The sequence below is a fragment of the Cyclopterus lumpus genome, chromosome 11, assembly GCF_009769545.1.
Source record: "Cyclopterus lumpus isolate fCycLum1 chromosome 11, fCycLum1.pri, whole genome shotgun sequence".
Lineage (NCBI taxonomy): Eukaryota > Metazoa > Chordata > Actinopteri > Perciformes > Cyclopteridae > Cyclopterus > Cyclopterus lumpus.
Window position 1 is genome coordinate 3,366,155 of NC_046976.1, and position 14,814 is coordinate 3,380,968.

General features: G+C 43.0%; 1 protein-coding gene across 1 annotated transcript; it reads right to left on the bottom strand.

Moving 5' to 3' along the window:
• Positions 1 to 34: 34 nt before the first annotated feature.
• On the bottom strand, positions 35 to 10,204 carry LOC117738663 (Na(+)/H(+) exchanger beta-like). The gene is made up of 12 exons (XM_034544667.1): positions 9,566 to 10,204; positions 6,527 to 6,987; positions 5,787 to 6,037; positions 4,779 to 4,996; positions 4,501 to 4,700; positions 3,648 to 3,737; positions 3,423 to 3,493; positions 2,936 to 3,109; positions 2,139 to 2,253; positions 1,937 to 2,035; positions 1,539 to 1,611; positions 35 to 1,303 (listed from the first exon to the last, which is right to left on the bottom strand). The coding sequence occupies exons 1-12, from the start codon at positions 9,849 to 9,851 to the stop codon at positions 1,059 to 1,061; spliced, it is 2,283 nt and encodes a 760-aa protein (XP_034400558.1). The 5' UTR covers positions 9,852 to 10,204; the 3' UTR covers positions 35 to 1,058.
• Positions 10,205 to 14,814: the final 4,610 nt, after the last annotated feature.

Genomic DNA, 14,814 nt, shown 5'->3' on the forward strand with positions numbered 1-14,814 from the left:
TGGATGAAATATGACACCAGATAACCAGGATGGATGGATTTCTTTCTTTTTAATAATAAAAAAAGAAATATCACTGGACCTAAGCAATGCCACATTCTTTATTTGACACAGGAATTAAAGCTCTTCTTCATTCTGTTCCTTCTTCTTCTTCAAAGTAGAAAAATACTTCAACTGGATAAGACACAGAAAGCAATACGTTTTAAGGCAAACACGTGCAGGCAGCAGAACGCTCAGGGCAGTGCAGGTGTGCTCGGTCCGTCCCCGGGAACCCGGATCTGTACTCACACAACTATTACTACGTGAATGTTAGAGGCACACCGAACGGTCACGTGCTACAGAGACAAGAGGAGCCCACTGTGGACAGGAGCACCGGGCCGTGTCGCGGTCCCTGAGAAAACACCACGGACCTCGGTCAGACAACATTAGTGACAGTATTTGAACATTCTTGGAACCCCAGATTTGTGCTTTCTGGTTCCCCAGGATAGCCGGATCAATATCGAGCTTTCATCTTTTATGAGAAACAAATATATATATTTATATTATTTGTTATATTAGGGCATCATCATACTTATCTTTGGTAGATTGGGAAGCAATGCCTTGTTGCTAAATATATATATATATATGCCATAATAATATCACAGCAAATAGATGCTTTAATACTGCACTTCGGCGTAAACTCAACTGGTACTTCAAGCGTGTTAAAAACAAGTGCTTTGTTTGTTGTTGTTGTTGTTGTCGTTCCATTTGATGGAAGTCTGCTTGTTAAGACACAAAACACTGCTCACTTCAGGCTGTAATATAATCCTGAAATGGTAAAAATGCCTCGTGGTGCATGCTTTGGTAATATGTTACATGATATAAAATCCTCATGAACTTTTGAAAAAAAAAAAACACGATTTGCACATCACACAAACAGGACATGGAAAACAGTGCTTCTTCACAATATCAAGCTTTACTCCAGCACCACTCTTTGGAAGCTTCAGAGGACGTGAGGAGATCCACCCTCTGGTTTCAAGTACTGTAAATGATGTGCTTCATCATAAGGGGTCCTCCTCCTCCTACTCCTCCTCCTCCTTGTTGTGGTTTGGACCGGGGTCACTAAGGCAGCGGGACAGCTTCAGTTGGTCCTGCTCCTCCTGCTCCTCCTTCTCCTCCTGCACCTCCTGCTCCTGGTCCGGCCCTCTGGCTCCGAGCCCCGGGGGGGATTCGCTCACCAGGCTGACGCCGTCGGCGGGGCCGGGACGCGGCTGAGCCGCCCGGCCTCGGGGACTCTCGCCGTCATCGTACGTGTAAACCCGGTGCTCTGGAGGACACAGATACAGAGCGCCGACATGTTAGCGCCTAAACGTCGTCTATACGAGCAGCACGCTCTGATCACGGCCCTCCTTCTTGCTTTATAACTGTTACTTCTTCTCCTTTTGAAACCAGGAAACACGTTGAAATAAAGAACATTTTGGGCTTCACTGTGACTCTAAAGCGGCGTGAAAAGGTCGACGTCTCCATCCGACCTTCCATCCTGCGATAAGATCCATTCTGACCTGGTTCAAAGCAGACTTTCCTCACGGCCGGAGTTTCCTGGCGGTTTGCCGGCACTGTGAGGTAGTGACTCATCTGTGAATGAGACGCCAACGTTAGTCAGGAAGGACTTCATCTCAGAACTTAATACCAACCAATTTAAAAGACATAAACCGACATGTTAAAGACCATTTAGATTCACTTCCTTCATTAGTGAATCGTAGGACAAACCAACAAACAGACATTTGGGCGTCATTCAGCTTCTTAATACCACAGAGCATGGGATTGCCACGTTATTACAAAGCAATCATAAATAATGTTCAAATGGATGAACTAGCCTCAGAAAACAGTCCTGAATCTATAAATAAGGACTTCATTCTAGAAGCAGACACAAACAGCATCCCAGGAGCTTTAAACTCACCCTCCTCTCCATCTCCACGCGCTGCTTCCTGAAGCGGACTTCACTCACGTGGTCCTCAAACGGGTCGACCAACAGGTCGTGTCTGCTGTAGGAGCGAAGCTGGGGAGAAAAAAAAAACTAAACATGAAGGGCGGCACCAGAAATACTGACTTTGTGACAAGATGAAAACCTGCAAGTCCCGCCCACAGACATGGCTTCCTACCCTCTGCCTGGTGTTCTGCAGGTGTCCTCGCAGAACCTTCCTGATCTCCTGCTCACGACTCTTCGAGATGCTCGGGATCGCCCGTCCTCGGGCCGACTCCCTCGGCTGAATGTTTCTGTGGAGACACGTTTTAACGTTTCATCTTCACAGACAACAGCACCCTTTGGGGGCCCGCAGTGGGCAACGATACCGTTGGTTCATAACCTTATGGTCTGTTCGTGATGCCGTATTTCAATACTTCTCAGAGGGAAACTTGTGAAGTAATTCACATGAGAAAGGAAAATCTGAAATAAATACATTTTGTTGCAGAAATGTTTTCTTTGGCGAGTTTTGGAACCACTGATCGATATTATGGCCAAAAGTGTTTTTCTTTGCTCCTGCAACGTTTTTTTTAATTCACTCCAGGAATAATCATAATAATAATAATAATAACTTTTCTTTGCCAGGTAGACTTTCACATAAAACAAATTTGATTGGTATTTTGGTGTTTCACAAGAAATATAGCAAAAAATAAACTAACAAAACAATTACTACAAAAGTTAAGAATTGTAAATAGAAAGATTGATCATATATCTGTGATTAATTTGAAAAGATCTGCACAGTGTTTGAAACGAATAAGTGCAATGTGCTGAGTTAATGGAACATATTAAGTCAGATATTTTGGTACCATTTAAAATCATGTCGGTTCACCCAAAAAACTAATAATTTAAAAAACATCTCTTTGGTAGAACCACTTCTGGTATTCAAACCCAGGAGGACCAAGAGGAGAAGTCAGTCCTCTCGCGGCGGTTACTCACTGCATGGAGACGGAGGACGCGTGCGTGGGCGGCCTGGCGGCACTCCCGCTCTCCACCAGCATCATGGCCTGCTTCATCTCCATCTTGTTGTAGAAGGAGATGAGCTGAGGCTCGGTGGAGCGCTCGCCCGCGATCAGCCACCTCTTCACGTAGGTCTTGTTGAAGCGGTTCAGCCTGAGAGCACCAGAGAGAGAGAGCACCCATGAGCGCACGCTTATAGAGGCTTCAGGGTTGTTCAACAACAACAACAACAACAACAACAACAACAGAGGGGTTCTAATCTGGAAAAACAAGCCCGGAAAAGAAAATGCCCTCCAGGTCTTTTAGTTAACTCTATTATCATACATCTATTTTACATCCTCATAACTCATCACAAATGGATACAAGTGGCAAACCAGAATTGTGATGCCACTAACAGCTCATGTCTTTGTGCCTTTTCCTCATGAGGGACGGCAACAGGGGAGAGACAGAAGTAATAAACTCATACTTGTCTTTCCAGTGATGATGTCCATAATGGCCACAGACGTCTTCGATTCCCGTGAGGAGATGATCCAGGAACTGGAGACAAAAGCGGTTGTTATAGGCTGTTGATGCGCTGCAGGGAGTGTCTTAATGATGAACAATGCATAAACATGGGATTTGAAAACACACATTGAATGTGTACTTCCACTGAAGGTCATAAACAGTGAAGAGATTAATGTATTGATCCCACCTGTGTGTGAATCTCCTCATTAATTGACCCTTTGCTCTCATTCTTCCTCTTCACGGCCAGAAGCTCCACCAGAGGCCTGATCGTCATTCCCTGGAGACACAAACAGGAAGTCAGGTCATGTTTGCTTTCTGTATTATTACAAGTATCCTCCTGTGACGTATCGGAACACTTACAGCAATATGATTTTTCCTAATCCAGTGATTAGTTTTGCTCATCTGCTCCTCTCTTTTGTAAATACACACTTAATGTGGACATATGCCAGACTTGTGTATTCATGTGTTAATGTGTAAACCTAAACCATGACCAGTCTTCTTCAGACTTTCACTCATGTGAAAGGACTTTTATCTTCAGTACTGTTTGACTCACAGTGAAATACAGAGGACCGTCTCTTCGGTAGCAAAGTGTCATAACACTTCAGGGATTTTATTGTAATGCAACTTAAAACTTCTATGTCATTTTTACATTTTCATCAATTGTTTAAGTGCTTTCTCTTGAAAACTTTGATGAATTAAAATAATATTAACATATTATTAATATCATTATTATTAATATCATTTTGGGCTATTCAGACATTTTCATTGGGTTATTATATATATATGTGTGTATGTGAAAATAAATAAATAAAATAAATAAAAAACTTTTTCTCATGATTTATACTTTAAAAAAAAAGGAAGTTGCAATTCCAGTTAGTTGCCAAGAGAGATCAATAACAGTTACTGGTTACTTATAATGGAGGGAAAAAAAACAAGATTTTTTTACAATAAAAGAAATAACAAACCAAATTCCTGGTTGCTTGGTTAAAACATTTGTGACAAGTAACTTTAAAGCCGAATACAATACAGTTTTTTTAAACCTGCACAATGACTGTGAAGAAGATGACGGTGATGATGGCGGTGAGGAACATGCTCTTCATCTCGTTGTCGTCGGTCAGCAGGAACCCCAGCGAGAAGGCGATGGCACCTCGCAGGCCACCGTAGGCCATGATGAACTGGTCCTTTTTGGTCAACTTCACGATGCGGAATTTATTAATGATGTACGTGAGGCCAATGACTCCTGGGAAGCACACAGGAAACGGCATAAAGAAGAGTACAGCCCTCTGTACTGGAGCGTAGTGTCGTGAACTGCCCTCACCCAGCACTCTCGACACCAGACAGAGGACCACGGTCAAAATGACGAAGGTCCAGTTCCAGGCGTGAGGACCTGCCACCGTGGAAACACCGAGGAAGATGAAGATGAGCGTCTCGCTCACGCTGCTCCACATCTTCATGAAATATTTGATGGTGGTGTACGACTTGTGGGAGACGTTGGCCTCCACGTACGGCCGCATCGTCACGCCACAGGCGATCAACCTGTTCGGGAAAGGAAGATGTAGAAGATGTTCTCACGCCCCCATAGACAGTTTTCTGTGGATGTTTTTGTTTATGTATTTTCTTTTCTTTTTCTATTTTAATATTCTTTTTTTTCTTATTTCGAAAGCCTCCTTTGGACACAAATACTAAAAGCAGTATGTCACAATTCTAATTCTACTGTGATGACCGTACCAAATAAACTAAACTGAACGGTTAGCTCGGTATAAAGACTGTAAACAGAGGGCGTTTTCTGCAATGGTAAAAAAACAATAATCCATCCACCAGCACTTCTAAAGCTTACTCATTAACATCTTGTTTTTTTAATCCGGACAAAAAGTTTAAAAACGACAAGTTGTGGTTTTATGATGGTTGCGTGTAAGAACCGTTTCGTTGGCTTAGAATGAGCAGTGTATGTCTACACACTTACTGAGTCGGTCGCCATGTTTCTACAGTGGCCTAGAACGGACAAAGTAACATCACTGGCTCTACATAGGGCCATTTGTAGTTTCACGTCCGCTACCGTAGTTCTCCCACACGCTTGGCACGTGAGATACGTTTCAGCGGGTTGCAATCTGCAACTTCACCTCTAGATGTCGCCCAATCCCACAGACAGCCCCTCGAACGTGTGCGTGTGTTATTGGTCTCTATGGGAGCTGCAAAGAGTCCGACCACCCGTCTTTATGCTAAGCTAGGCTAACGGGCTGCAGCTTTTAGAATGTAACACTCGGATATAATCTCCCTCTATGAATGAGTGTAAATGTCACACTATAGAGAAGCTTCGAGCACTCACGACATGATGCCTGACAGGTGGAAGACCTCCGCGGAGAGGTAGGCCATGTAGCTGTAGAGGAAAACAAACAGGGGCTCGATGACTCGGGTGTGCGAGGTGAAGCGGGAGGTGAAGGCACCCAGCAGGCCGTAGATGGCTCCCACCATGATGCCTCCCAGCGAAACCACAAAGAAACAGGCGATGCCGAGGAAGGCGTCGGCCACAGTCACAGTTCCTGCGTGAGAAAACTCCTCGAACAGGTGATACAGAACCTGAGCAGAGAGAAAAACACAGTTACTGAGTGTTCTGTGTTTTATTTAAAGTAAATTGTATTTACAGCTCTCAGCGTTGTACTTGGTCATGTTCTCTTCTTCTTTCTTGCCTACTATCCTCACTTTCTTCTTCCTTCCTTCTACCCTTCCTTTCTCCTTCCCTCTTTAATCTATTAATTTCTTCCATACTTCTTAGAGAAACTACTAACTAACTAACTAACTAACTAACTAACATTCGGTGCATTGTATTTGTAAATCATATATTAAATATATCATACTTTATCAAATTGATTACGGTAGTCTCTGATCTGATTCGACACTGAAAACAGACACAAAAAGAACGTCAGTGAAATCTTTTACAATAAGCAGCAACTCCAGCTGTCAGATAAACGTAGTGGAGACCGAAGTACAACATTTATCTCTGAAATATAGCGGATGAGATCTGGCGGTGTACAGTGGCAGCGGTACATGTACAAGCCCTTCACTCACCACGGTGACGGCGTCGTTGAGCAGCGACTCCCCGAACACGAGGATGTACAGCAGCTCGTTGATATGGATCTCCTCGAACACGGCCAGGACGGCCACGGGGTCCACGGCCGAGACGATGGTGCCGAACAGCAGGCAGGAGAGCAGGTCCACGCCGGCCAGTTGGGCCCCTTCGATCTGACACACGCCGAAGATCATCCCGCCGATGAAGAAGGCGTTCCACAGGGTCCCCACCACCGCGAACACCAGGATGGTGCCCATGTTCTCCGTGAAGGCCCGGATGGGCAGGAAGTAGCCGGCATCGAGGATGATGGGAGGCAGCAGGTAGAGGAAGAAGAGCTCGGTGTTGAGGACGGGCGCTTCCTCTCTGATGGCTCTGATGATGCCGCCCACCAGCAGGCCGACGCCGATCAGCAGGCAGCTCTCGGGGACGACGTTCGACACTCTGGGGATGATGTGAAAACCTGCCGAGAGAGAAACCGTTCACTCGTGGAAATCCACCTCAGCGACGGCATTAGAATTGTTTTCTGAGTGTCTTTCACACACACACACACACACACACACACCTTAAATAAAGAGTAAAATAAATGCACATGAACACGTTTGATAAGTCGTGGTATCGTTCCATGAATATGGTACAACAGGATGTAACATTCCCCGCAAAGTGATCACCGCCATCACAAACGTACATTACTAGAGTCGTCATGTAGTGACCACCGTGTGCAGCCGTTTGGGAAGGCCGCAAATAACAAAAACAAGATCCACTTAGTCGGCTGCACGTCCTTATGAAATATAAAACACGTTGCAGCTGCGGGCGAAACAAACGGTCCGCTTGTACGAACAAACCCGGCTGAACAGAAAGCATCCGTGTGGGAAGAATTTAAATGTGCATTTCGACTGGGAACTCTTCACTTTCGGCCTTGATTGGACGTTACTGAAACGAGAAATCAGGGGCGGCAACTTCATTGTCGAGTCTTCTGTTTACCATTCATCCTGCGGTCTATGAAATGTCAGAAAATAGTGAAACCAGTCGATTGGTGCTGAACAGAACTTGTTCGCTGCTCTTTTAGTTTCATATTTGGCTCGTTTGTCTCTCAGCTGAATGAGGCCTTGACATACAGCCCGGTCATGTGACCTCGGGTCGAGGCTCGCTCCCCCCCCCCCCCCCCACACACACACACACACACACACACACACACACACACACACACACACACACACAAACTCTGCACAGTGGGCTGCTTGTTATCGAGCAGTGCATTAGGACAGGAAGTTGGTCCGTCCCTTGTGGACAACAGCCGGAGAGAGACGATAAGAAGCCACAGTGCTTCCCTCAACCAATCAGAATCACCGCTACCCGGTATTTACACTCTCAACATGGTGGACAAATAATATCATAAAGTCAAAATGCATCATTATTTGTGGAAGAAGCAGACCTCACTGTAATGAGGGACGTGTCCTCAGATATCACGTCCTGCCTTCAGCTTTGTTTCTGAAACTGTGTTTATTTGCACACAGGTACAATTTTCACAAAATGTCACTTCAACAATTAAAAGGAATAAATCAAATGTGATATTTTGCTCGAAGGCTCTGAAAAGTCGGGTTGGCGACTGCTCAAAAATGTCACGGGTGGGTGGGTTGACTGTAAAAATATAACATAAAATATAACATTACAACAACACTGACAGTTTATCCTCTCAACATATACGGAGTGTTGTCTACAAGCGAAGGTTCAGAGGCGAGCGATGACTTATTATGAATCTCCACAGAGAGACATTTAATCTCTCCAATTGGCCTGAACAACCGCTATGAAACACCTCTTGCCGGGCTGGATTTAATCCTCAACAGTTGCTTCGTCTAGACAGACGCTCACATTATCACGCTCGTCCTAAAATAAGTTTGAGTGACAGCCAACAGAACTGTAATGACTCGAGGTTCAGGAAGGCAAACAGAAGCACCGCAACCAGACCTCTATTTTTGTCTATAAAGCTCGTTGAATTTCTCATTGTAGTTTATATTTTTGCAACTATTGGCTCTTGGACAAAAGACTATCTGAAGCAAAGTTACTGGAAGAAAAAGTGTGAATAAGGAGAAACAGCAGCACTTCTTTACAGTACAGTACAATATATATATATATATATATATATATATATATATATATATATATATATGAAATGCTTTGTATAAAAATGCAAATTGAAAATACATATAATGTTGCATATGTGTGTTACCGGAAGTTGCTTGGAATGTATTTTTGATGTTTGATAAATAGTGGTGTCTTGTAATCCAAACATTAACTATCTTTTTGGCTATTTTTGCATTTCTGTATATCTGTCTGTGTGTGTGGACATATACAGTATATGTATGTACACACACATTATATATATATATATATATATATATATATATATATATGTGTGTATTTGTGTATGTATGTATGCATGTATGTATGCAAGTATTTATCTATATCCGTGTGTATATTTGTCTATGTATATATTCATATATGCATATACAGTAAGGGCGAACTGAATTGTATGGCCAGTTTGTTTACATGGAGTTTGGGACATCCTTCACCAACACAATGAAGAACTACAGTAATATGAGGGGATAACAAGTGTCTGAGTTTTGTTCAATAACTCATATGATGCATTCAAACTTACAGTTGTAGCTGCAGATATACTACATGTGAACATACTCCATACAACATGCTTCTAATTTAACTAAAATATGTCAATGACCAAGTAGTGAAATGTCCCTTCATACCTTTAACAAATCCTTAAGACATGATGTCCATGCCTCAGTGTACGATAACTGGCAGCTGGTTGTTTCTATATTCAGTTTCACAAGCTCAGTCTCACTGCTGTTCTTCTGTGTTTACTTCTGTCTGATGTCATTGCATCTGACCTCCTGACCTGCATGTCATGTTGTCCCACAAACAAACCATTTGACACACCGAAGCACCCCTTCATTGTATCCAGAGCATCCATCCCCTCAGTCTAAAGGGGGGATACTCCATTACTGTGGCACCAATGTGTCCCTCACCTAGTTTCATGAGCAGGGCCAGGAGGATCCACAGGGCGATCTCAAAGGGCTTCCTCACGTAGTCGTAGTTGAGGGCGAGGACGGGAAACGCCTTTTTGAGGCCAGTGGAGTTGGTCGGGTGATGGGGGTCCTCCGCTGTCTCTGCGGCGGCGGTTCTCCGCGTCTCGTTGTTTCCAACGTCAAGACTCGCGGAGGCGACAGACACGCACACGAGCAACAGCACGCAGACGAAGCCCGTTAGAGGCGGACCGGCGGCGCTCCTCCGGGCGGCACGCGGCTCACACATCTCCGGGTGGTTGTTGACAGCTGAAGCGCCGCCGCTGCTCAGCACTGGACCCGATGAAGATGAAGATAAGGAGAGGACGGCACGCGAGCCCGGCGCGTCTCACTTTTACGCGCAAACTCCCCCGGCATGGCCAAACGCCGCATCGATGTAGGAGGACAAATGACGCTTAATGCTGCAACCCGACGCTGCTGTCATCGGGGGGATCATTAGAATAAATAAAGATGGCTTCTTGCTTGATTTAAAGGGGTCTTCGTTGTTTCAGAGCGTTTATTCTCTCTTTAAACCAACTTCATCCAGTATTAACAGGCAGAAATCTCTCACGCTTTTCTCTCTCTAACTTCTAACAGGGCGGCTCATCCAAAGCCGAGCCGGAGAAAAGCGCCCCCTGCTGGCGCGGCGGACCACAGCGACCTGCAGCATCTGTGGTGGAAGTACTTTTGCTTGAATACCCATTTGGAGGTACTTGTATTAGCCCTCGGCTTGTGCTGCTCAAAAAAAATAAATGCATTTGTAAAACCCAAAAGCCCTGTTTCTTCCATAAATTCTGACCCAGTTACTCAAGATGATCCAGAGACACGATATCTGACATATTTAAGGCCGACACCTCCAACACAAGGCAACTCGCACCAAAACAATCTAGATTAATAAATAGCACTTTGAGTAGGAGTACAAATATGTATTCTGGATTTTGGGATGAACGTAATTCATTTTTTACTTTAATAGTTCTATTGAAAGTAAATGTTTCTGATAATAGTGGTACATATACTGATTAAAAACAAACGTGTTAATTTACATGTTACATCATGTACATGTACAGCTCAGGGGTGCTAGATCAATATTCAGTCCCAGCAGCACATATAAAACATTATTAATCAAACTTTTATTTCAGACTCAAGGTCCAGAACATTAAATATAATAAATTACATAGACCTACGAATGCCTTATAAATAGAAAACTGTACCAATGTCTCCACAGCTGGGACTGGTAGAACTAACTTTATGTTTGATAAAAACATGATTATTTCATTTTCGGAGTCATTAACACGGCAGATAAATGTATACATAAGATTTCTAAAAACAGCTTGGAAAGTATTAACTCCTGCAGCCACAAACATTTCACTAGAACTGCTCCATCTCGGTCTCTTCAGTAATATTCTCATGGCATCATTAAAGTCTCTGTAAGTTTGCTTTATTGTAATTAGACCACAAGTGTGCAGAGACATATTCACTCCATCTGTACACACACTAAACCTGCGTGAGAGAATGTTTGCTTGTGCATACATCATACGACATTGCCTATAGATATCTTCATCATCAGTCATCTGTGCTGTAATAAAATGTATACCTCAGATACTGAGGTAATTATCAGACAAAAGAATATCTGCTCCCTGTCCCGACAGGATTACAGTTTTTTCGACTAAATTTCTCAAACAAAGTTTGAAACAAAGTTTGAGAAATTTAAGTAAAGTAAATGTGAACACGTAAAGTAGAAAGTAAAGTAGAACACATTGCTATTAGAAAATAGCTTCCAGTTTTAGATGAGTTTAGAATAAACACATGATTCACAGCGTACACATCCTCCCTGTGTCTGTCAGCTAGTTGAGAGGAATTTGTAAAACCAACTGGTGACTGGTTCTCACAGCGCCAGAGCTCCTCCTCCTCCAGGAAAACACATTGACGGCTGTTAATGTGACACATGGGAGATTAGACAACAGGACTGGACCACATTTCATTGTTTTTTGATATAGTTAATTGAAAAATACCGTCTGTTTCTGTAACAACCCCACTAAATAAATGTCCCCTCAGCTATGTATAATGGTGAGGTTTGTGGAAGCTATGAAAGAATATAGGAAAGTATGATAAAGTTATTTTTTTTAGTTGCATTTGTTCCTAAGCACAGCTACCCAACTGGTCTTGGACACACCACCAACATATCATCTTTTAAGTTCATACCATGTACTTGTTAGCGAACACATTTACATATTTACACACACAGCAGACACAGAGCAACAGTGTCATTCATTTGGAGACGTGTTTGTGTCCACCTGATTAATGCAAGTCCATATACACCACCAACTTCCCTGTGCTGGTCAGGTAGTGTGGGGTTTTAAAAACAGTTTTCTCTTAATTCACGTTAAATACAGTCAAATATCTCTTGTATATAGAAGTTATGATAAATCCTGCTTTGGTAATGGTACCAATGCTGTTAAAGAGCCATTGAGCAAGGCACTAAACCGTTTCCTGGAGGAAAGGCGTAGTATAATATATGAAGACTAAATAATGTGAAATACACATACAGATCTCATCTGCTAATGTATCTAACAATGTCAAAGAACATGTCAACTTTCACCTCTCGGGGAAGCACTTCCCTCGTCGGAGTTCAATCCGCATGAGTCGCTCCATTCAGACTGTGCAGTCTTCCGACAAGTTCTGTTTCCCACTAAACTTTTCCACATGGATGAAGCCTGAGAACCCTCGGGCCGTTTCAATGTTTTCAAAAACCTTTTTGAGAACATTAGTACAAAGAAGTCGGCACGCAGATGTCAAATCTGTGAACGCATTTATTTGAGGATTACATCCATTAAGCAAATGTGTTACTAAACAAAGTCGATCATTCTAAATGTCTCTTAGTGGCATATCGCATTTACATACATTTCCTTTATTAAATTGTAGTACAAACATGACATTTCTATTTAGCAAACCGAAGATGCCCTGATGAGAACAGCTCTTGCTCAAAAAGAGTGACGCTGCTTTAGTACAATCTAAATTTAAAATGTTAAAGTACAAGAAAGTGCACGTTTGACTGATATAAATAAATATAACAAGCTTGTGTGCAAAGTGAATTTATGTGTATATATATATATATATATATACTGTACGTATATGAGATTTTAAAAAAGGATAAATTGTTTGACTTCTTGACTAATCCTCCAGCTGGAACTGAACAATGACTCTCTTTCTTCCGCCTGGGACATTTTTCCTTCAACACCACAAAACACATGAACTCCCTCAAACCCTCTGCGACGTACACGAGCAAACAAGCCGTCACTGTCACCGCCCACAGAGGGGCTCACTGATGCCAGGCAGCTGGATGTTTCAGACGGACTCTCTCTGCCATCTGCCTGGCGCTGTACAGGGACACTCCCATCCCCACTGCGGCCATCGTCATGGCGATGGGATCGATGAGACTGCTCTGTGGCTGCATCCGGACCTCACCTGAGACCTGCCTCTGCACACAGGACGGATAATTGACAGCAGTTAAACGCACACTAGTCTGATAAGAGAGCAGCTCAAGTTGTACTATGCAACTTCTTTTTACATGGAAGCAAAACTCAAATATTTCATAATATTATTGGACAGATATCATGTTCCTCTCAGGATTAATTGTAATAACTCTGGTGACTTTCAATCCAGTGACGTCATCGGTTCAATCGTATAATTTGTCCAATACTTTGGTTGATGACCAAAAACCTGCAAAACTAAAGATGTTCCCATGAGCCTCAGCTGCACTTTGTGTTTTGTGCTAATTAGCAACTTATTTCAGGTGCTAACACGCTAAGCAGGTACAATGTTGAACATGGTCAACATTGTACCTGCTTAGCGTGTTAGCATGTTGACGTTAGCGTTTAGCTCAAGGCTGGAGGCTCTTCAAGCCCAAATGTTCTGCCCTGAGTGGCTTTAAATGGACAAATAAACAATCTGTCATGTCATGCCTTTTCCACTTGGTCATGTCTGCTACTGTGAATGTTCTCACCTCGATGCACTGGGACCACGTGGGTCAAAGTCTGTTCAGTTCAGTACAGCGATCTGTAGCTCGGGCCTCGTGTGTGTTCATCGAGCATTAAAAGGTGCTGCTTCTGGCTGACCTCCGTCCTGCCTCGTCTGAGCCATTTCAGCGCGTTGCATAATGTGTCTTATTGTGTCACGATGTGCTGGAACTTCTCAGCAACCTTTTAAAGCCACTGTGTATATAATTATATTTATAAAAATGAAACAGTGGTGCCAGCAGAAGAAAAGTCTTTCCCACGAGCTGTGAGGTCGAGTCTGAACAGGTTATATAACGTAACCCCCCCACGATACACGCTGCAACGGCTCCCTGTAAATTATTGATAGACTCCCTTAATTCAAAGCATTTCTATAAAAAAATATATAAAGATAATCTGTCAAATATGTTTACTTTCACGGGGACAGAAATACAAGTGAAGTGCTCTGAGTGGGTGTGACCCACCTGGAGGAGACGGAAGTATCCTGGTGTCAGTCTCCCCAGGCGGATGATCATTTCTGCTGCTGGAGCTTCTCAGACGAGCCAGCAAGCTTCCTGCAGGGGAGGAACAACAACAAAGTCACCACTTCTCCACAAGTTGATGCTTACCATGTGGTTGTAGTGTTCCAACCCTTTTCTGAAGCAGTAAGTATTAAATGTCAGTCATTTCCTGAACCTTTTGATCTGTGACTCCTCTCGGCGGATCATAGTGAAGTTCTCCTCTCAGATCATTTTATGTGAATATATCTTTAAGGATCTCAAGATGTTAAACTACAGCAGGTAAGGCAGTCTTTGTTGAGTAAAATCAGTCAAAATGTTCATATATTCCTGTGGCAGAATTGATCATTTATCATTTTATGATCCCTGAGATTCACCTTAAGACCCCTCTGGAGGATCTTCACCCCTCAAACCAGGGCACGTACAATTTTTGACATTTGGCTGTTTAGTTGAGAAGCAGATTACATTACATTACATTACATGTCACATGCTGGAATCATCTGGAAGTAACTGAGCCACATTAAAGAGAAACGGTTTGGTAATTTACTTTTGGGGAAAACAGAAGAAATTGACACAAATAGGAAGCAAATCTCAAAAATAATGTATAATTCATCCAGCTTCTTCTTTTGTAAATCAATTCAATATTCAAGCAGCCTTCCTCAGCTGAACGTTGCATGTCACCTCCAGTAATGCACCATTTAAT

Bases quoted from the DNA above. Each gene is read 5' to 3' on its own strand.
- LOC117738663 (XM_034544667.1), bottom strand. From the start codon at position 9,851: ATGTGTGAGCCGCGTGCCGCCCGGAGGAGCGCCGCCGGTCCGCCTCTA. The intron at 3,110-3,422 runs GTATGAGTTTAT...TGGTGCTCTCAG, and splicing joins CATCATCACTGGAAAGACAA to GCTGAACCGCTTCAACAAGA. The intron at 1,612-1,936 runs GTGAGTTTAAAG...TCTCATTCACAG, and splicing joins GCGTGGAGATGGAGAGGAGG to ATGAGTCACTACCTCACAGT.